Source organism: Uloborus diversus, chromosome 2 (genome assembly GCF_026930045.1).
Source record: "Uloborus diversus isolate 005 chromosome 2, Udiv.v.3.1, whole genome shotgun sequence".
In the NCBI taxonomy this organism is placed as follows: domain Eukaryota; kingdom Metazoa; phylum Arthropoda; class Arachnida; order Araneae; family Uloboridae; genus Uloborus; species Uloborus diversus.
Window position 1 is genome coordinate 171,559,276 of NC_072732.1, and position 21,026 is coordinate 171,580,301.

At 34.0% G+C, this 21,026-nt stretch overlaps 1 protein-coding gene across 1 annotated transcript in view; it reads right to left on the reverse strand.

Annotated features, from left to right (window-relative positions):
- Positions 1-13,242, reverse strand: part of LOC129217483 (H(+)/Cl(-) exchange transporter 7-like) — a 67,454-nt gene extending 54,212 nt beyond the window's left edge. The window contains exons 1-7 of the mRNA XM_054851790.1: positions 13,043-13,242; positions 5,296-5,412; positions 3,231-3,293; positions 3,038-3,097; positions 2,819-2,951; positions 1,872-1,981; positions 1,648-1,791 (exon numbers count right to left, since the gene is read on the reverse strand). Coding sequence (XP_054707765.1) covers positions 1,648-1,791; positions 1,872-1,981; positions 2,819-2,951; positions 3,038-3,097; positions 3,231-3,293; positions 5,296-5,412; positions 13,043-13,159 — 744 coding nt within the window. The 5' untranslated portion in view covers positions 13,160-13,242. The remainder of the gene's footprint in view (positions 1-1,647; positions 1,792-1,871; positions 1,982-2,818; positions 2,952-3,037; positions 3,098-3,230; positions 3,294-5,295; positions 5,413-13,042) is intronic.
- Between the last annotated feature and the right edge of the window lie 7,784 nt (positions 13,243-21,026).

Consider the following 21,026-nt stretch of genomic DNA (forward strand, 5'->3'; position numbering starts at 1 on the left):
AAATTAAAGCCTCCAAAGGAAATTGGGACAGATTTGTTGATGGGAGGAAGGAATAAGTGTACCTAGAGTGTTCCTTTTTTGTATTTTTACCCACCTACCTGATTATTTTAGTTTATTTTATATTAAGCTTTTTGGTTATATAGGTATAGATAGGTATTATTTGTTTTCTAAGTCAATTTTGTTCCTTCATTAAAAGTCTTTTTCATCCCTTTTTAAAGGACTAATTATAAGTGCACTCTCGGTTACCATTGCATTTTGTTGCAATAAAAATAAAGTTCCTTTGTTTCATCTCGTTTTTAAGATGTACCAGACTCTCCAAAGTTCAATTTTCAGTACAACTTACATCTACAACTCTTCCATTAAAATATAAGAGAGGTGTACTATAAATGGTGTTAAAATGTAAGAGAAGATGGTACAAATCACCAAAACTTGAAAACGTGTGCTGTACCATTCTCACCCGCAGTGAGAGGGTGAGAACAGTATAAAGAAAAACTGCTCTTGAGCGGGTATGAGTGAAGTTCCAAATTATTTCAGGGTTGGAATCAAAAGCGCAGATCCTAAACTATAATAACAACACAACTTCTTTTTTTTTTTGAATGAATGTTGAGTAATTACAGACAGAAATGTACTAAAACTGTACCGTAGTCACCTACTTTTACGGTATCATTAAATCAAAGTTATATTGCATGTCGAAAAACACAAACTCATAGAACTGGTTAATTCAAAATCTTTTCGGCTATGAAAAAAAAAATATTAATAAATGTAACAGAAGAAAGTCATCAGATTGTGTTTTTCACTTAATTCTTACACAATAAAAGGAATTCCAACTAATTTCCAACTAACTCTTTATGAATGTAGAAAAGTTTTGAAAAATTTAGGATTCCTGCACTTAAATTTGCTTCTATTCTAGTTTTTGCTAGAAACTATGCCCTGTAGTTTAGAGATCAAGAACCAATTCCTCAAGCAAAACAAATAGTGTCAGTGAAGAAAATAGTAGAACTTCAATTATTATAGTTCCCACAACCCAAATCACTAATTATCCTAATTGCTTTAAGAATTTGACAAAAAAAAAAACGTAAATGTACCGCAATTTGCAAAATAATGATTCTGCTTACATGCTATTCCCCCCCCCCAAAACTAGTAAAAAAAAGTTTACATTGACTTAAATATTCAGCAAGCAATGGCTCTAATTTAAAGTGTGGTATGTTCATACCCTACTAATACAAAGCAATTGTGAGTACGATTAATAAATAAAAGTGTTGTCTTTTTATTTGATTAATTCAACACTACATTTCCTTAAAAAAAGTTTTCTTCTATTTTCAACATATATTCAATAATTAAGTAATATAAACCCTTTTTTCGAAAAATCCAACTATCTAATATATTATTTGTGTAATTGTTCTGTAGTCAGCGGTGCCCACCTGGGGGGGGGGGCATGGAGCAGACTGAGCCATTGAAATTTTTAAGGAGGGTGTTGAGGGGGTACTTTTGACTTTTGGGTGGCTCTTGCTTTTAGGGGGTTTCTTTGCAATATTTAGGGGAGATGCGCTCTTGCTTTTAGGGGGAGCACCCCTGCTGTAGTTCAAAATGCTTTAAGAAGAAACAAAAAGAAAAAAATCCTGAAGGATTAAGATTCATTAAACTTACTTTTCCAACCGCTAATCCTCCAACAACTGATGTCACAACACCAATTGCTTTTACAATCAATGTTTTTAACCGAACGACTTCTGGAACTTTAACTCCATTTAAGTAACATTTTATGACAGGGATTCCACTGCCAGCAGCAACAGGCTAACAGAAAATTACAAAATGGTCAACAATAAGAAAATAGTAGCATTTAAGCAACAAAAGAAGTTTAGATTTGAACTTACTGCAATAAACACAACCAAGAACGATCCAAAGGCAACGGGGATAGCAGAAAATAGCAACCAATAAGAATATGGTTTTATGAGATCTGTATAGGCATGGCAATTATCAACCTCTTTTTTGAAGTTAAGAAATAAAAGCCACACAAAAACTACAAACATCAAACATAACATTAAAATAATAAAATTATCACTAAGTCAATCTATTGATTCAAATTGTCACATGAATTCATAAATGATACCATTTAAAGCAATTAAAACACATGAAAAAATGTTTTCTGCAATAATGACAGCAATTCCTTCCTCTTACGTCATTCAACGTGACCAAGAACATGTGTCGATTCAAGCAGATTTGTCTCCGCTTTGCACACAAAATTCTATATTGTAAAAGTGGCACTTCGTGAAATTTCATGCTTTAAAATTAGAACTTTCATGAAATTTATCCGTAAATAACGATTTTTTCATGTCTTTTAAGCTCAGTCAATTAGTCAAACATCAAACAGAAAAAAAAAAACTTCGAGCTTCTAAATCATATCCGGTGAAGTCCTTTAGGCTAAAGGGATTCCTGATCAGATTTTTGATAGCTTTAACATGCTTTGATATCGTACGACAGGTTTTCTCTCACAAAAAAATAAATCAAAGAAAAATAGCCAAAAAAAAAAAAAAAATTATCACAAAAATAAAGAAGTTCACAATTTTTTTTTTTTTTTTTCACAAAATGTAGATCCAAAATAAAACCCTGAAGAACTAACATGAAATGCACCGCCAGCTCAGTCAATTCCAGCCGAGGACTGCAGTTTTGTGCTTATTAGCACTCCCGCCATGAGAAGTCTTCCCTTCTTCATCCTTAAAGATTGTCTTAGTAATGATATTTAAGATGTATAATAAATAAATGCAATTGACTTGCTATAGTTCGAAAAATTATTTCTTCAATATGTTTGAAGCAAGGATACGGTTTTTTAAAAATGCAAACTTTTTTTCTGAAATTTTTTCAATGGCAATAGTTATCATCACACCAACAAAGGCAGTCAAAATTCCTATTAAGCATATCACAAACCACCTTAAAATAGAAGTAGAAGTGTGAGGCTGAAATGAAAAAAAATAAATAAATAAATAAATAATTTTAAAAAAATTTACACATACAGTAATTGAAAAATGTAATTTTATCTTACATCAAGTTGGAAGAAAGATGAACACCGTTTTGCTGGCTTTTCTGGTTTAACTGGACAGATCTGGAAAATATTATGAATGCAAAACATTCAAAAATTGTTATTACAAAACATCGCAAATTTCTAAATTATTCAATTTTTTCAACACTTAAAAATACATAATTTAAATATACGTTTCACGCAATAGACTACTTACATCAGGCTTTCTACTTTTTTCTTCAATGAAAAGCGTATTTTCACAGATATCATAATCTAAACTCTAAATTAAAAAGAAACATAAATATTGAGGTTGTTGAATACATACACACATTACACAAAAAAACATCATAAAAATCCATATCATACATTAAAACAATTATCTTAATGTACTTTGATTCCAAACTCTCAGTCAAAAAAAAAATCAATTTAAAAAATTAACAGTACAAAAGCAATAACATGTTCTTAGTCTGTTAAATTAGAGTTTGGAAGACCTGAAAACGCTGAGAGTTAAAATTAAAAACCAAGAAAAAAAAAAGAAAATTTGAAAACCTTTTTTTTATTTACCACTTCAACCACTGTCTTGTGCTGGGTGGATTTGCATTAAAACTTGAATATCACACTTTATGTTTGTCAGATTCAAGCACAGGTTCCTTTCAGCAGAACTAACGTCTTTTTGAACAACTAAATATGTTACGACCGAGATGAGAAGTGGTCAGGAGCAGATACAGACTACGACTGGGAGTAAGGGTTAGAAGGGGAAGAGGTCATGCTGAAGAATGATCTTCTATACTGCCGTGCTAAGCACAAAAGTGGTATCTACACTTTTTGTCAAAACTGAGTTATTGCCACGAGGTGGTTCTTTATAACATGTTTTACCCCTATGCAATGTTTTATTGTCATTTGTGAATTGGAACTATTTTTTAAAAAAATCTAAAAAAGTGAAATCTGGATCAAATACATGGAGGCGTAAAACTTTAAATAGCAGTTTTTCGGTTTGACCTCAGCTGCAGATACGACTTTTGCGCTTAGCACGGCAGTATAGCAGGGCTTCGCAACAGGTGTGCCGCGGCACACTGGTGCACAGCGACAAGAGCCGGTGTGCCGCGGCATTTTCGTAGTTATATAAAAAGAAAGAGCTTTGATGTATTTTATTTTAAAGTTACGACCGAATAGCGCTGTTTGATTCAGAAGTGGATCAATGGGAGTGGCAATGAGATTTCAAAATTCAGATTTGTTTTTGAGATCAATTAATATTCCAGTTTTAATAGCTTTAATGTGCAATACTGTTAAATAACTCAAGATTTTTAATGCTCTTTTAGCTACTGTTACTTTTTCTTTGCCCAGGACATTTTTCTGTGATTTTCAAATAAATTTCCATGACTGAATGAAAATTTTAATTTTCCATGACTTTTCCAGGTCTGAAATTTGCTCATTTTTTTTCCATGACTTTTCAAGAAGTCCATGACCCGTACGAACCCTGACAACTCATAGCCATTGTGGGTTTTGTTGATGAGGGATGCATTAAAGACCATTATCTTTTCTGCAAAGAACTTCCTCAATGTGCAACTGGTGATGAGATATATTCCGCATTACAGATGAATATCTGAAAAGTAACGGAATCCAGTCCAAAATTGCACAAGTGTTTGCACCGACGGAGCTGCTGCAATGACAGGGCCTATCATAGGGTTCCTTTTGAATGTGAAAAATTGTAACCCAAGCGTTCAAACCATACACTGTTTCCTCCATCGTGAAGCTCTCATGGAAAGAACTTACCAGATGAGTTGAAATCAGTTTGGGCTGTGAGTTGTGAAAATTGTAAATTTCATAAAATCGAGGCGACTTAATTCTTGTCTTTTCTTCGTACTTTGTGAAGAAATGGGGGCAGATCACCATTCCCGACTTCTACAGACAGAGATTTGCTGGCTTTCACGTGGTAAGATACTATCAAGAATTTTTGGATTGAGGGAGTAAGTAGACAGATTTTGATTTTAAAAAACAAAATGCATTCCCAAGTTTGTTGCAAGACAAATATTGGCTGGCAAAACTAGGGTACATGGCTGACAATTTTGAACATCTTAACAAATTGAATCGGAAAATGCAAGGACAAGGAGAGAATTTGGTTACATGTGTGGACAAGCTAAACGGGTTCAAATCAAAAATTCAGCTGTGGAGAGAAAAGTATATCGTGGGTCATTGGACATTACTCTTTTTTTTTCACTTTTTAATTTCAATTATCAATGTGAAATAGTCTTTATAAGTTAACATTTCAATTTTACACTTACTTCATATTTTTGAGAAAGGAGATTGGACATGCCAACAGATATTCTTCTGTTAACTGATGAGCTGTCCATAAAAGAATTCTGACTGTCATGGAAAAGGATTGAATCACAGTCACCATTCTAAAGGGAGAAAAATATAACATTTTGAATTAATAATAGAAGCTACAAAGCGTAGTAACACAACTCCAGCTTAAAAAATAATAAATATTATAAATATTAAATATGAATGTGTAAATTATAATAATTATTACTAAATAATTAACTTTAATAATTAACTCCCTATAGTGCTGCTACAGCTATGACAATAGTTAAAATATTATTTTTGCAACTACAGTAAAAGCTTCTTTATTCAGAAAGCAATGAAAATGCCTAATTCAGATTATGAGTTTTTTTTAAAAAAGATGACAGAGAGAAAATTTGAGTGCATTTAAAAGATATAAATTTAATGTAATGAGGTACTAACAAAAAAATAAAAAGAAAAGTTATTGTGTTTACTGATTTTTGCAAATTAAGATTTGTCCAGCAGATCTAAAACACAAGATTAATGGGTACATATATGTGTCCAAACAGCTAAATGTAGATTCAAATATTGGGTCTTTTTTCTCTTTATCCCTGCTCAGTAACATTACTTAAATTTTAAATTGAAACTAAACTGAAAAAATCTACACGAATAGCATCAATATCAGATCCAAAAAGCTGTAGAAAATGGAGTAAATGCAATAAAAATACTATTTCAAAATAAAAACAATAATGCTGAAAAAGAAAATTTTCAAGAAAATATTGGCATATGTGTAGTGTTACAAAGGACCTCTTTTGTAATATAAAATCAAGCAAGCTTTTAACTTGTAAGCAAGGCATTACTGTTTTTTCACACCCGAAGAAAAGAAAAAAACGCCCTGAACAAAATTTCATTGTTCATTTCGCCTACTTATTTCAGTACATAAATCCTAGACCAGGGCTGTCCAACCTACAGCCCGAGAGCCAAATCCGGCCCACGAGCATATTTTTTCTAGACCACAGAAAGCTTACAAACTTTGAAAAAAAAAAAAAAAAACATTTTTTTTTCTTTTTTAATTTTAGAATATATTTCTTTTTAAGCATTTTTTTAAAAAAAACTTAAGCCCAGAAAATCTCAAAAACCATTACTCGCAAGGGCGTAGCCAGAGGAGAAGAAGGGCAACTGCCCCTCTAGAGGAGAGCCTTGGACTTTTACTTTCCTGTTAAAAATTACCAAAGACTATTCAAAATTGTATTTTTGGGACTTCAATGTTAAAAAAATTCTGAAAATTGAGCTTTGGGAATTTTAATTTCAAAGGATTTCTGGGGAGAGCTATTGTCCTCTTCCCAAGCGTCTCAATTAGCTTAAAATTGCATTTATGAAACTTTAATATCAAATTCTTAAGACATCACAAAAGACCTAAAGAAATGTATTTCTACAACTTCATTTCCAAAAGGTTTCTACAGAGAGCATCTGAACCTTCATTTTCTTAACATTAGAAATAACCAGAGATAGTCTAAAATTGCATTTTTAAGATTGATTGCACTAAAATTGCATTTTTAAGAAGAAAAGCCTTTGACGTCACTGAAATTTTTACAAATTTGAATCATTTTTAAAGCTTAAAACTCGCGGTCGCCAGTCGCCAAATGCGACCAATTTTCAAATTTTGGCGACCATTATATTCACTTCAGTCGCCAATGTGGCTACCATTCGCCAATGCAACCTTCCCTGACCTATAGTCTTGACTTATGACCTTTCCCCAAATTCTTTTGTCCACTAAAAGTTCGGCTATCGGATCGCCGGGGATGAAGGGGGGAGGGGGTTCCAAAATAAAAAGAATTGTAAAGAAATAATCTTGTACATTTCATTTGGTTTACATATGAATAAAGAAAAATGGCGCCTTTGAGTCAAAATGCACAGAGACAAGGTAAAAACGATATCGCTAAAAAAAATTTTTTTTTTTGCAAGATTTTTGATTTTTTGTTTTAATCATATTGTTTGTTTTTCCTTTTTTTTTCTTTTTAAAATATAAAACCTACTGGAGGAGAGGACATATCCGTTTATTTACTTTATTTCCCCTTAAAAAAGTAGTTATTTTTAAGTTTCGCGGTAAATTTTCAAAATGGCGTCCCGCGTTTTCAAAATGGCGCCGCGTTGTAGATTGTCCATTTTCACCAGTTAGAAGAGGAAAATGTGTGTTCCAAAATAAATAAAGAGAAGTACAATCGAATTTATAAAACACATGTAAATAATAAAAAAAAATGGCACCCTTGCGTCTAGAGAAGGTGGAAAGAATACGGCTGAAACCCTTTTTTTCTTCTGCTGGATCTTTTATTTCATTTTTTTTTTTTTTTCGTTTTGTTTTATATTGTTTACCTTTCTTTTATTTATTCATTTTTATAAAATTCTGCATGCATTTGTAAAAACAAAAAAATATTTTGTAGAATCGCAAATGGTTTAGGTTTTACATTCTGTTCAAGTTTTTGGTATTTTATTGTTTTCTTTATCAAGGAACTAACTGTCTTTTGGTTGAAAGCTGTGATGTTTCTAGAAGTTTTGAAAGCTGGAAAAAATTAATAATAATAACAATCTTTTTTATTTATTTATTTTTTTATTGTGATGTGTTTTGCTTCAAGATAAATTAATGTAGATTATAGTTTGCAAAAGATGTGTTAAATAATATCTGGGTAGGGGTGCCCGTTCCCCCCAAGTTCAATTCCCCCAAAATTTTTCCTCAACCCTCTTTTCCTTTTAGCTCTCTTTTTATTTTATTTATTTTTTTTTTAAATTTTTTATTTACTTATTTATTTTTTAATATTATTATATAAGAAACGTTCTTTGCTACGCCAATGACATATACACACATACTAAATAAATAAACGGAATAAAATAAATTAAATAATTTAAATTAAAATAAAGTTAGGCTATCATTTTTTGAGATTTGGCTACCATTTTGTGAGGATCTGGTAGCCATTGGCTACCAATTCAAAATTTGAGTTTTGAGGTATAATCATTTTACAAAATGTTAGATTACAATTTGCTTCATAAACAAAACTTGAGGTGGCAAGCAGTGGCGAATTGGTTAAAGAAATTGGCCCTGGCATAAAGGGATGTCGCGGCCCCATAGCTTCTATAGATACTATTTTTTGCAAAAATGATTGGGAAACAACATCAATTAAATATGACGAAACTATTCAAAAAAATTAAATACTTTCTTTTAAACAAAATTTAACAGATGGGATTCTTTTCTGTGTTTTAATGGTGAACAATTGATAAAAGATAAGCTAAACCTTTGAAAAAAAAAAAGTGATGGTAATAATCTATTTAAGTATTTTTAAGTTGCCTGGTGCTGTATTGATTATTTTTGTAATGATATCTTCTAACATTACTTCAGTTAGAATAGGGAGGTTATTAGGGATGTGAGGGGTGTGTGTGTGCGACCCCTTAATTTTTTCAAACACATGTATCAATACAGAGAGAGATAGGGAGTAGATTGATTTTCTTGCATGTGGGAGTTATTAAATATTAGCATTAGAAACTTAATTGTAAGTTTAACATTGAGCCAGAAATATGAGATCCTGGGGTCTCTCCCCCGAAAATTTTTCAAACTGTAATCCTAAAAACGCAATTTTAAATGATCTCTGGTGATGTTAGGGAGAGCGGAGGCTCGAAGGCCCCCTTCTCTTTCGGCAATTTTTTGGAAATGAAACTGAACTTGCATTTATATATTACCTTCAATTATGTTAGGAAGATGGGGTCCGGGAAAATTTGAAAATATTAGCTCTGAAAACACAGTTTTATACGATTTTGGGTGGTAAAGGAGAGATTCGAGCAATATCCACCAAGAATTTTTTTGTTTTTTGAAATTGAAATCTTAAAAAGGTAATTGTGTAAGCATTTTTTTTTTTTTTTTTTGATAAAAACTAGGACATCGACAGTTATTCAAAAGTTAAGTTCCAAAAACGAAACTTTTACCGATCCTTGATAATTTTAGGAGGAGGAGCTATGGCGAGGCTCTCCTTGGAATTTTTTCGAAATTGAAGCATTAAAAACGAGATTTCTGACGTGCTTTACTGATGATAACGAAGGGGGAGGGGTCTTTGAAATTTTTCGATGCTGTAGATTCAAAAACGGAGTTATAAACGATCTTTCATAGTGTTACTTAGAGGAGAGGACCGAGGGCTTTCACCCGGTAAACAACCATAACTTCGGAAAGAGAAATTAGAGGGGTAATATTTAATGCGGAAAGATGAGGTTATGGACAATGGAAGATATAAAGGTCTGGTGTACCTGTTAGTCCATGACACCATGACATGGACTTTTACATGATACAGAATCTGAAAGTGAGAAACGAAGTAGATTGATAGGGAAAGGACTATGGCCAGTTACAAAAATTGCTTGGTGTGTGGTGTTTAGATTTAAATTTGAGGTTTTACTTTAATTTTTGGGAACATGTCAAAAAATCTTCTGATGTTATGGGCAAAGTGGGGATTTGGGGGGTTTCCTCTCTTTTTTTTGAGATTGAAGCCCAAAAAAAGTAATTTTAGACGATAATGGGAAAGAGATACTTAATGGACCACCGAAATTTTTTCGACACTGCTTTTTGATCCCTCTCTTCCCCCCTTTTGGCTACGTCCCAATCTTCTTTTATTTATTTTATTGATAAAAAATATGAAACACCCTCCAACAGTGTTCTCTTTCAAAATCATTTACATTTAGATTTTCCACAATAAAATTTTCCATTTCCAGCCTAGTATTTTTATTTGCTTGAAATGCAAGCTATCTGCGGCCCCAGGTAAAAAAAAACCTTTTTTGAACTGATCTGGTGCTTTGGTGACCTTAAATAACCTTAACGATCTTTGGTCTTTTTTTTCACTCTATTTTATTTTAAATATCATTCCTTCTTCACCTCTTGATAAAGTTTTGTTTCAATTTTTAATTCATACACGATTTTTACGTTCAAACACTTAGAACTACTGGTGTGACTATTAATTTCAATATTTTATCTCTCTCGCTACATTTTAATTTTTCTTCTAGTTAAACCATATTTCTGGGGCCTGTGTATTTTTCTATATACATAACTCTGATTTTCAGGATGATATTTTTCATTTAAAAAAAATAAGAGAGGTAAATGGTAGAAAATGTCGGTGTATCGGCGGCCCTTGAGAGTCATAGTTTTTTACATAATCATTTTTTAAATTCAAGGGTCTTTAACCGTGGGTTTAAACCCTTCGAGGGATATTGAGTGAGAGAAACTGAATATTTTATTTTTCGCAAAAACAATGTTAGAAACGCACGTTTAGAAGGTCTTTACTTTAATAATCTTTATAATACAGAATTTTGGATGCTCCAAATTGTGTTTTAAGATTGCATTTTCTGTTACAGCTTTGTTGAAAAAATACTTTTCTTCACTTTTATCGCAATTGTTATGAGTTCATAAGTAAAGTAAATGAGAATTGCAATTCATAGATGAATTTGAAAAATGGACAAAAGTATTTCAACTTTAAATACTTGCCCTTGTTTTTTATTGCATTACTAAAATGAAATTGGCGGCCCCATTTCTGAAAATCTGGGCTGGTGTAGCACCCCCACGGCACCCTTAGCGACGGCCTTGCACCCTCCATCCGCGGCTCAAGCCTATGCATGAAGAGGGATTGAAGCTAGAGAATTTACGCAGCGTTATTTACATTTTACTGTTTGTAGACAGGGCAACGGATCGGCCCGAAACATGACCGGCCCACCGGGCAAATGCCCGGTTGCCCGCCGGGTGTATCCGCCACTGGTGGCAAGCAAAAAGTACTGACCAGAGATACTTTTGCAATGCAAATTTGAGGTTTAAAAGTTATCAGTTTAACTCAGCAGAAAACCTTTTTAAAACTGTTGGCTGCAACTGCACCTTTAGGATTCAGTGGAGAAGTGCATTTAATGTTATCAATGCGTTGTTTCCTTAAATGCAAGTATGTTGTTTACAAAATATTCATTAATTTTATCTTGTTAACCTGATGGTTATCCTTCGCTAGTAACTGATGATGCATAAATTGCTTTTGATTAATTTATTATTATTTTATTTATTTAAAAATATTTTTACTTACAACACTTAATTTGATTGTACAAATCTACAAATGTGTTCGGATTACAGTTCCAAAATTTCTAAATAGGACCCAGCTTCACAGGTAAAGTCATTTTGCATCTCTAAACACTACTTGGCTATCCAGTCGCTTAACCCCTTAACGATCGTTTTCAAGAAAACGGTAATAAAAGTGTATGTTTTTTTTTTTTATTAAGAAAATTACATAAAAATAAGTGTACGAAAAACATGAGCATTCAATTTTTAATTTTTGGCATTTTTTAGATTGAAATTTTAAATTTTTTAAAAATTGTATAAAAAGCCAACAAGCAAGCCCAAGCAAGCAGCAAAAATTTAAGAAATACATTTTTTAAATATTAAAAAAGGATTTTATTTACCTTTTGTGTGATATAAGAAAAGATTAGTACTTTTTTTTTTTGTGTGGTAAATTACAAAGCATGAGATATAGAGGTCAACGTCACAATATGGACAGAAAAACCGAATTTCCTTCCTGCATCTCTGCAATTACATTTAAAATGGACTGGTTCTGCCACCTAGTGTATAAAGAGAGAAATAAAATGTGTTCTGGACAAAATAAATGAATTGGTTTTAATAGTTTTGTCGCGTTAATATTGCACACTCCAGCATGGCAATATCATGGGAGCGAGAAATGGAGGTTGAAACCCCAGCACGGCATTTTCACGGGAGTGAGAGGGAAGGGGTTAAGTAAGGCAACACTTGACTTATATAACAATGCCTACAAAAGAAAATAGTATTTTCATGGCTATCCAAGTGATCAGACCTTGCAACAAAACAGCTTGTTTGGTACAAGCAAGGCTTCCAAAAAACTTAACAAGTCCCTGAGGCTAAAAAAAAGCACAGGGTGCTCAATTCAATCACTAAACAAATACAAATGTGACGACCAGCAACAGGCTCTTGGCCGAGCTAGGCTGGTCCTAGTAACCACTTTTTCGGGATGCAGGGCATTGCAAGCTATAAAGCATTCAGGGAGAACTGACAGCGGAAGTAAACAAAGAAATTTGCTGTTTGGTGCTAACATTTGCCACCTTCATGAACTGGCGATTCTGTTCAAGTTATCCATAAACATTTTACTTATTTGATTGGTACTATTTTCAACTATCCAAACGGCAAGCAGACAACGGTATCACCAAGTATCACATTACTTTATTTACTCCAACAATCATTTCACGCTGAATGCACTATATATCATTATTTATAGAGAAAACTCTAGTACAGACTATTAGCTTGCATAGTTGAATAATAATTTTTTTCTTATGAAATTAGAAAAAAGGTTCCTTTTTCTATTTTTAAATTTGAAATCATTTGCTCAGAATTTGAAATCATTTACAGAAAAGTTACGCACATGCCACGTTGGTCTCCCGGCTCAAGGTTTTCAACGTATTTTGAAAAGAATATGAAAGAAAAGTAAAAAAATGCTGCCAGACCGTTTTATTTATTAGAATTCATCATTTATATTAGAAAAACACACAAGAAAAAAAAAACCATAGTTCACAATTTACAATAGCAATTTGGAAATATTTCCTTCATAAAGTAGCAACGATCTGATGTGAAAAACGCAGAAGAAAAAAAAGGAATTTTAATTAAATATTTTGTGGTACTATAATCAACAAATTAAACTTCCACGGGAAAAAATGTATGCCCACCTCACTTGACAATAAGCTGGAATCAGCGAGCTGTCGCAATAACGGTGTTCTTTCGCCCGCACCATCGTAAGAATGCACGTTATTTAACTTATTACTCTGTTTAATGTTGTCCTCCATTTCCGAAAAGTTACTTTCTTTGCTTCACACTAAAATTTTTGTACTCATAGTTGCAAAGAATTATTGGTTGGATGCTTATTAGCCTTCTTCGGATGTTGATGGTTGACAATGATGTCATATGATAATCACATGGCTTTCTGTTTTCAGTGATAGGTCTTCTTCTTCTTCATGAATAGCCGCGTAGAAAGTAGAAAGGAGGAGATGCCCTTCCTCATACACAGGAGGTCTTATTAAGTAGTGATGTTCCGGATATCCGTATCCGTATCCGCGGATATCCGTGGGAAAATAAAGATCTGTATCCGTATCCGTGTTTTTTTTTTTTTTTTTTGACCGATCTTAAACGGATCTTTTCTATTCTAAAAACTCTTAAATATTTGAAAAAAAAAAAGACTCATAAATTCCGTTTAAGTTAGGTTTTATTCCTTACTAGTGGTACCCGCACGGCTTTGCTCGTAGCAGAAAATTAAAAGCCCATTTGATTCTCACGTATATTTACAAATAATGGATGATAAATTTCTCACCAATTGGTTATGTTCATTTTCTTGCCCATGTTACGGTTCCACATTATGATAATTTGGTATTTTATTTTTCCACGTTGTGATAATTTGCTCGGTAAAATTTTCTTAAAATTGGAATAGAAAAAGAACAAAATCAAATTTTTGAAAAAATTGCTTCAACGTGCACACCCCCATGCTACTAACTTTGTGCCAAATTTCATGTAAATCGGCAGAGCGGTCTATAGGCGCTTTGCGCGTCACAGAGATGCAGACAAACAGAGAGACTTTCAGCTGTATTATTAGTAAAGATTTAAATTATAAGGTATCATTACTCAGAAGCCAATTGTAGCCCCCCCCCCCCTCCCCGCGTTGCAAAAAGAAACGGGTAATAAGTTTTAAAAGTGTATTCTATTTGTGGCATCGTAGCTCCTATAAACAGATGAACGGATTTCGATAGTTCTCTTTTCGTTCAAAAGGTGATTTGATCGAAAGTGTTTTTAGCTAGATCTTGTTTTTGTAGAACTTTAATTATTGGAGATATTAATAAAAACTGACTTAACGTTTTTCAGAACTATGGTAGTAAAAGCTTACCCGTCGTACGTTAAAAATATTGGCCCCAAATTGAAAGAACTATGTTTTCTGCTTTTGATATTTATTTGGAACTTCCAAGTTATATACAGTATTCTCTTGTTAAGTAAATTTTAAATGCAATTCTAAGCCTTTATACGCGTGATTGGTATAGCAATTTCATAGTCGAAAGATAAGGAGAAAAACTCAATGATTTTAAATTTCTATCCAAACGAAGCAATTGCCTGTTTGCTGATATTTTGATAGTTGAAATTGCATGGGATTAACCCTAAACTCCAGTAGATAGCGCTAATTGTTTTCATTTCTTTATTCCCCCGAAATGACACAGTCTTACCCAGTAAAACAGTTAAGTTACCGCGGATCCAGTTCATCCTTGTCACAATAAAGCCTTTCTTGCATGTTAAAACTTACCAAAACATATTATCAAATTATCACGGCGTGACATGAGTTTCATAGTTGAAACTCTCGGGTTACTCGATCATTGGCTATTACATATATGAGGATGTGTGTACTGCCCCGTGAAATCCATCTTAATATTAGGTCGGCCCTCTGGGACATGTATTTTTATTTATTTATTTTTTTTTTAATTTTTAGTTTAATACTATTTTTTGTTATCTATTTGGTGTTTCTGTTATTCTTCATTTTGGTTTTTCTCAGCATCCTTCAAAAAAAGTGAGTCTAAATTCTCTATTTACTGTTTGTAAAGCCGTAGATTACGTTTTTTGAAGAAACAGTGTTGTTATTCTGACGGGAATACCTTCCGTAACAAATTTTACACTTGGATAGTTCAATTGGGTAAAAGCATTTTGAGATCCGTATCAGTATCCGCGGATCTTAACACTACTGATCCGGATCCGTATCCGTGGATCTAGTTTTTTAACGATCCGGCACATTACTATTATTAAGAAACCCATCATTTGAAAAAAAGCTTTTAAAAAAATTTTCAATGACTTTATTCGCAACTCCAATAAACTATAAGGGACGCCGCAGCCACTGTCTAATGGCGGATGAAAAAGGTAAAACTTGTGAATAAGTGCCGTTTAACACCAAGAACGTTCCTCAGTTACATTCATAGGCGTCGGAACCGGGGGAGCTGGGAATATTTCAAACCGGCTCAGCTCCCCCGGAAAATTCTAGCACTGCAGCTTATTGCCGTACATTGATTTCCTCAAACCTGATTTCAAAAATGTGATCTGCCTTTTCTAGGAATTTCGGAATTTCCACCCAATAAGCAACAAAAGCGGGGGGCAGACGGAGTGGTCAGTGCACTTGAATTCACCTTCACCTTTTTTTTTTACTGTTAAAGCATCTCTTGATTCCAGAAATGCGGAAAAGTGGGCACTACCCCACGGCCTGCGAAAATCAGTACCAGTACCAATATGGATTTGCTCCCCACCTTGAGCTCGTGTTTCGGCTTTCGAGAGCGGCATTGCAGTTCAGTTCATATTCTTATTAGTTTTGCATGCGGTTTTTTTTTGTCCAATGCGGTGGCGAATCCAGAATTTTGTTCTAGGGGCGGCTGAGGTAGTTAAAATTCTTGCTGAGGTCTCCTTGTCATTACCAAAGTTTATCGATGTAAACGAAATTCTTCTGTATCATTATCTGCTATCTAGGGGTGTTAATGACTAATGAATCTTTCTGAGTTACATTTGAAATTATCTAAAATTTGGTATTCAGTGTTAAAATTCTAAATTTTAAATGTATATTCAAAGTTTTTTCTTTCGTTTAGACATATTTGTTATGCAATTTGAAGGCAAAATTTTCAATTCTTGTTAAGGATGCAAAAGGGCCGTGGTAGCCCGATCGGTAGTGTGTCGGATTCGGGCCGGAGGGTCCTGAGTTCAAACCTCGATGGTCGAAGACCCACCGTCGTCATTAAAGGGGACTGGGCGAGGTTAAATATGCTAGTGGTCTCAATGTCCTCCAAGTGAAACGATACCTCTGGGGGTGCTAGCACCAGGTAGCTATTAGCTCCTGGACTAGTTCTAAATTCACATTAACTGTTCGATCCGGTGATGGTGCTGCCATCTATCGATATATAAAATAATGGAGGCAAGGCACTTAGTATGCAGTCCTCGACATAAATACAGTTGTAGTCAGTTGTGACTCTGAATAGGAATAGGATGCAAAACAATTACGCTGACAAGGTGATGTAAATGAAATAGAAGAAAGAAAAGCTGAAAGATGTTAAATAAATAGTGAAAAACAGCGAGAAAGAAGAGAAAACTTTAAGAATTGATATTAAACACGAAAATTAAAGAGAGAAAGAAAGAAAAACAAGTAGCTATATTATATCTACACTTTTTTCTCCTTTCCTTCTTTCAGTGAGTAAATGTATAAATATTTGGAACAGGTAGGGAAAAAGTTCAGAAATTTGAAGAGAAATTTCGGAAAACTAACACTCCTGTTGCTATCGCAAATTTGTATATCAACCTTAAGAAGAGCGAAAACAAATTAATTGATCTAGATAGAATGGATGTAGGAAATTATATATATATTTTTTAACATTAAGATGCATAGACAGAGGGTGAAAGAATTTATTTCTGGTATGGGGGTGGCTGCAGCCTCATAACCGCCCCCCCCCCCCCCCGGATTCGCCATTAGTCCAATGGATCACAAAAAGAGATAATAATGAGCCAGTTTGGCCTTTTAAATATGAATAACATGGAAGGTGCTCCAGAAATGACTGAAAAAAGGTTACTAAGGTTGTTTGTACTTGTTCAAATAATGTTGAACTTGTTGAAATTAATTTCAACTTTCCAAAAACTTACAGTGGCTCCCAAAAGTATTCGTACACTTACGATTTTTAATGAAATACGCCATTATCGATTCGCTGAAATTAATATTTTGGAACGGGTATTTAATTATAAGATCTATGATTTATTTTTTAACAAAACTACATGAAAATTGTTAATAACATAATAAAACTTGATTTTTAAGAAATCAGTAATCAAAAAGTGCCAGAAACTTGATCTCACAAAAGTCTTCGTACACTTTGAAAAAATGTCAAAAAACGAGTAAATAATCTAACTTTTTACTGAGTTATTATTTAGTAGAATATCATGCAGTATCAGCAACAGCTTTTAAACCGTCTGGGAATAGATTTCATTGTTTTTTTTTCTTTTCTTTTTTTTTTTTTTTTTTTTTTTTTTGAACAATTTCTGAGTAAAGTGTTCAGTCGCACTTCGAGTCTTACTGTTTCCAATTCGTTTTCCGTTTCAATAGTGTATTTTCGTAATATATCCACCATATATCTCCAAATATGTTCTATTAAGTTTAAATCTGGCGATTGAGGAGATATTTCTAAGCTTAATGACAATATTTGAGGCACCAAACGCAAACGTGTGCTTCTTATCGTTATCTTGATTTAAAAAAAAACGAAGTTGTTTCCGATTGCCAAATTTTGGGCTAATTTAAAATTGTTTTTAAAAATATTTCACTGAATAGCGTGATTCATCGAAAAATTTCAAATTTCCAAGTCCTGCACCTTCACACAAGAACACTTTCATCGTCCTGATTAACTCATCCTAACTAAGTTCTTTAGATTTAATTTCTCATTTTTTTTCTATTTACAGTTATGCAACAATTTAACCCAAAATGTTGAATTTATTTTTATTTTAAAGTAAGACGTTGTTCCAAAATGTTTTGAGCTTATTTATCATTGATTTTACGGCGGAAAACGTAAGCTTTCTGTTTTTCGCACGAACAAGAAAATTTCGGCAGGAAGAGGTCCCATTTAATCCAGGTAATCAGAGAACTTGGCGAATAATTTTAGGGGAAAATTAAACGAAAATGTTTCATTCAATTCTGCAGAAAATTTTTCATCACTCAAAAGTGTATTTTTCATCATTTTTTTAACTGTAAATCTGCGATCACGCTTTGTTAACTTTGCATTTGACAATTTCTTACCTTGTTTTCGATCTGACTCTTGTCTTTAAAGCATTTTATCAAGCAGTTCACTATAGAATGGTATAAATCAACTAATTTTTAGAGACATTTCAAACCAATTTACGGCTATTGAGAGAGAAAAAACATCAAATTTCGAATTGTGTTTTTGGTTTGTGCGCATAGCTGCCATTTTAAAATAATAAGCTGAATATTAGGGCATAAATAAACAAAAAATTAAAGTCAAATCACTTTACAGTGTGTCATCACAATGCAAAAATAATAAAAAAACAACTTATGATAATTTTAATCATGAATTTATTCGAAAATATTTCAGTGTGCGATGACTTTTGTGGCGTATTTTTTTCTCTGACCCTTCGTCTTTTGACAAATTTCAAAAATAAAATCTGGTAATATATTGAAAAAAATTACTGGGTTTTATTCAGAATGGCATAGGAATGAATGGTGTGAAGAAAAAAAATGGACTTCATATTCGAATTCAGTTTCGCGTTATTTTGATTTTACTACAAAATTTCAAGGTGTACGTACACTTTTGGGAGCCACTGTATCTCATTTTAAGTTATCTGACCCCTCAGATTATACTTTACGAAGTTACAGTTATTCTTGTTTTTTGAGCAATCACGATTGCTTATTGCTTTCATTTGACTGTTTTGATGTGCTATCATTTTATTTTCCCGCCAGCATCCTCTGCAGCACCACCGTCGACCGGCCTCACGATGCTGCTCCTCTAGCGAAAACCATCTCCAGCTAGCGTCAATATCCAACACTTACACGCATACATACACGCACGAACAAACAAACACATACACACACATACATACACCTACACACATACACACACACGCATACATATGGACATATACACACACACCTACCCACAACTACCCACACACTCATGCCTGCACACAGACACAAACACATATGCCTACACACAGATACACATCCCCCCTACCACAAACACTCATACACACAACTACCCACACACTCTCATACCTGCACACAGACACAAACACACACGCCTACATACACAGACACACACACACACACACTCGTGATTGCGAAAAACATAATTTGAATTCCTGATGTCAAAACTCAAATTAATTTTTTTTTTCTTTCTCAAAATTACGATTTTTTCATCACTTACAGATATATTTTTATGCCAAAACTGTTACCTTTCATCTATTATTGCAGAAAAAAAGCCAACAATATTTTATAGTTTCTATCAAAGACTCAAAGATTTTAAACCAAAAATTTATCTGAATAATATAATATGTAGTGAACAATTCATTTTAACACATATCCAACGTTCTGTTTTTCCGCCCTCCTGTTTCATCTATTCCCCTTTTTCTAGTTCTCAGAAAATAAGAAAGTCTTCTAAATGCTACGCTGTCGAATGGGAAGCTTCCCCTTTCCTCCAAAATTATTACAAACGCCCCAAATTTTGTTTTCAAGGCTCAATTCCCTGAAAATTTCCGGAAGAGAGTCCTTTGAATGCCTTGTCCTCCAACAACATGGGAGATTATGTAATATTCCGTTTTTGGGACTTCAATTTCAAAAAAATTGCTGGACCCCTAGAGCCCCTCCTTACTGGACCCCTAACGCCAACAAATATGATCCGCAGTCGCGTTTTTCAGCAACTACAATTTCGAAAAAATTAAGAAGAAATCTCTGAACCTTTTCTGATTACATCATTGAAAAACGCTCTCTATTAGGACTTCGATTTTGAAAAATTTCCAGAGTAGAGCCCTAGTACAGCCTTTTCCCCTGCCATCATTGAAGGTTGTCTGCAATTACGTTTTTAGGACTTCAATTCGAAATATTGGGACGGAGATGTAAATCGTTCGAAAAATCGATCGAGGACAATCCTTCGAGTCATATTTTCACTAAAGGCAACAAATATGGTATATAATCGCGTTTTAAGACATTAATTTCGAAAATTTTTCAGGGAGGGTATTCGAACCTTTTCTCCCCTTAACATTATCAAAAATCACCTATAAGTTCGATTTTAGAACAAGAATTTTGAAAATTTTCCGGGAGAGACCCCAAAACACCTCTATTTCTACGTGCTCATCTTCGAGTACTAACCGACTCCTTTTCAAAACCAGAAGTTTAATCACCTCAATCTCTCCATAAACAATTGTATATATACAATATTCAATCAGAGATGGAAGCTTCGAAGTCAATTTTTTATGGGGAAAAACGTTTAAAAGCCTCTCTTCTCCCGCCATCCCCCCCCCCCAAAAAAAATTATTTTCTGGTTGCGCCTCTGCTTCTGCCCCTTAGATTCCAGACACTTCTTATACTGTGTCCCAGCTCCCCCTACTTCTACAAAGTTCCTACGCCTCTGGTTACATTTTCCCATTACATTCCGGACAGAGAAGGGGAAAATAAGAAAAACGCAGACCTCCTTCATTCTTCTGGGGGGGGGGGGGGGGGCAAGCCAGGGTTCTTGCCCCGGGCGTCAGCAACTTCATAGGGCGGCAAATTCCAGTGGTGCTCCAAAGGGCGAACTTGCCCACCGGCCCACGGACCGGTGCGCCTCTTCCCCGCTTTGTGTGCCCTTTCGGCTTTTTTTTTTTTTCTTTTGCACTCTCGAAACTGTTTGCCTTTGTTTTCTTTTTTATGCCTTGGAAATATGCGCGACTTCCGCCTTTTTTTTTGTGCTTTCGAACCTGTGCGTCTTGGGCTTTTTACACAAACCATCACTCCCGAAGGGCTTTGGAAGTACAGGTTAACGCCCTCTTGGGGGGCCTAGTCCACCCCTGAGAGCTTCCGGCAGGTAAAATACCCGCAAACAACTAAAAAAAAATTAAAAGATAGGATAAAAATCGCATAGGTGGGATTTTATGCTTTCTCGTGTATTTTGCTGACAATTG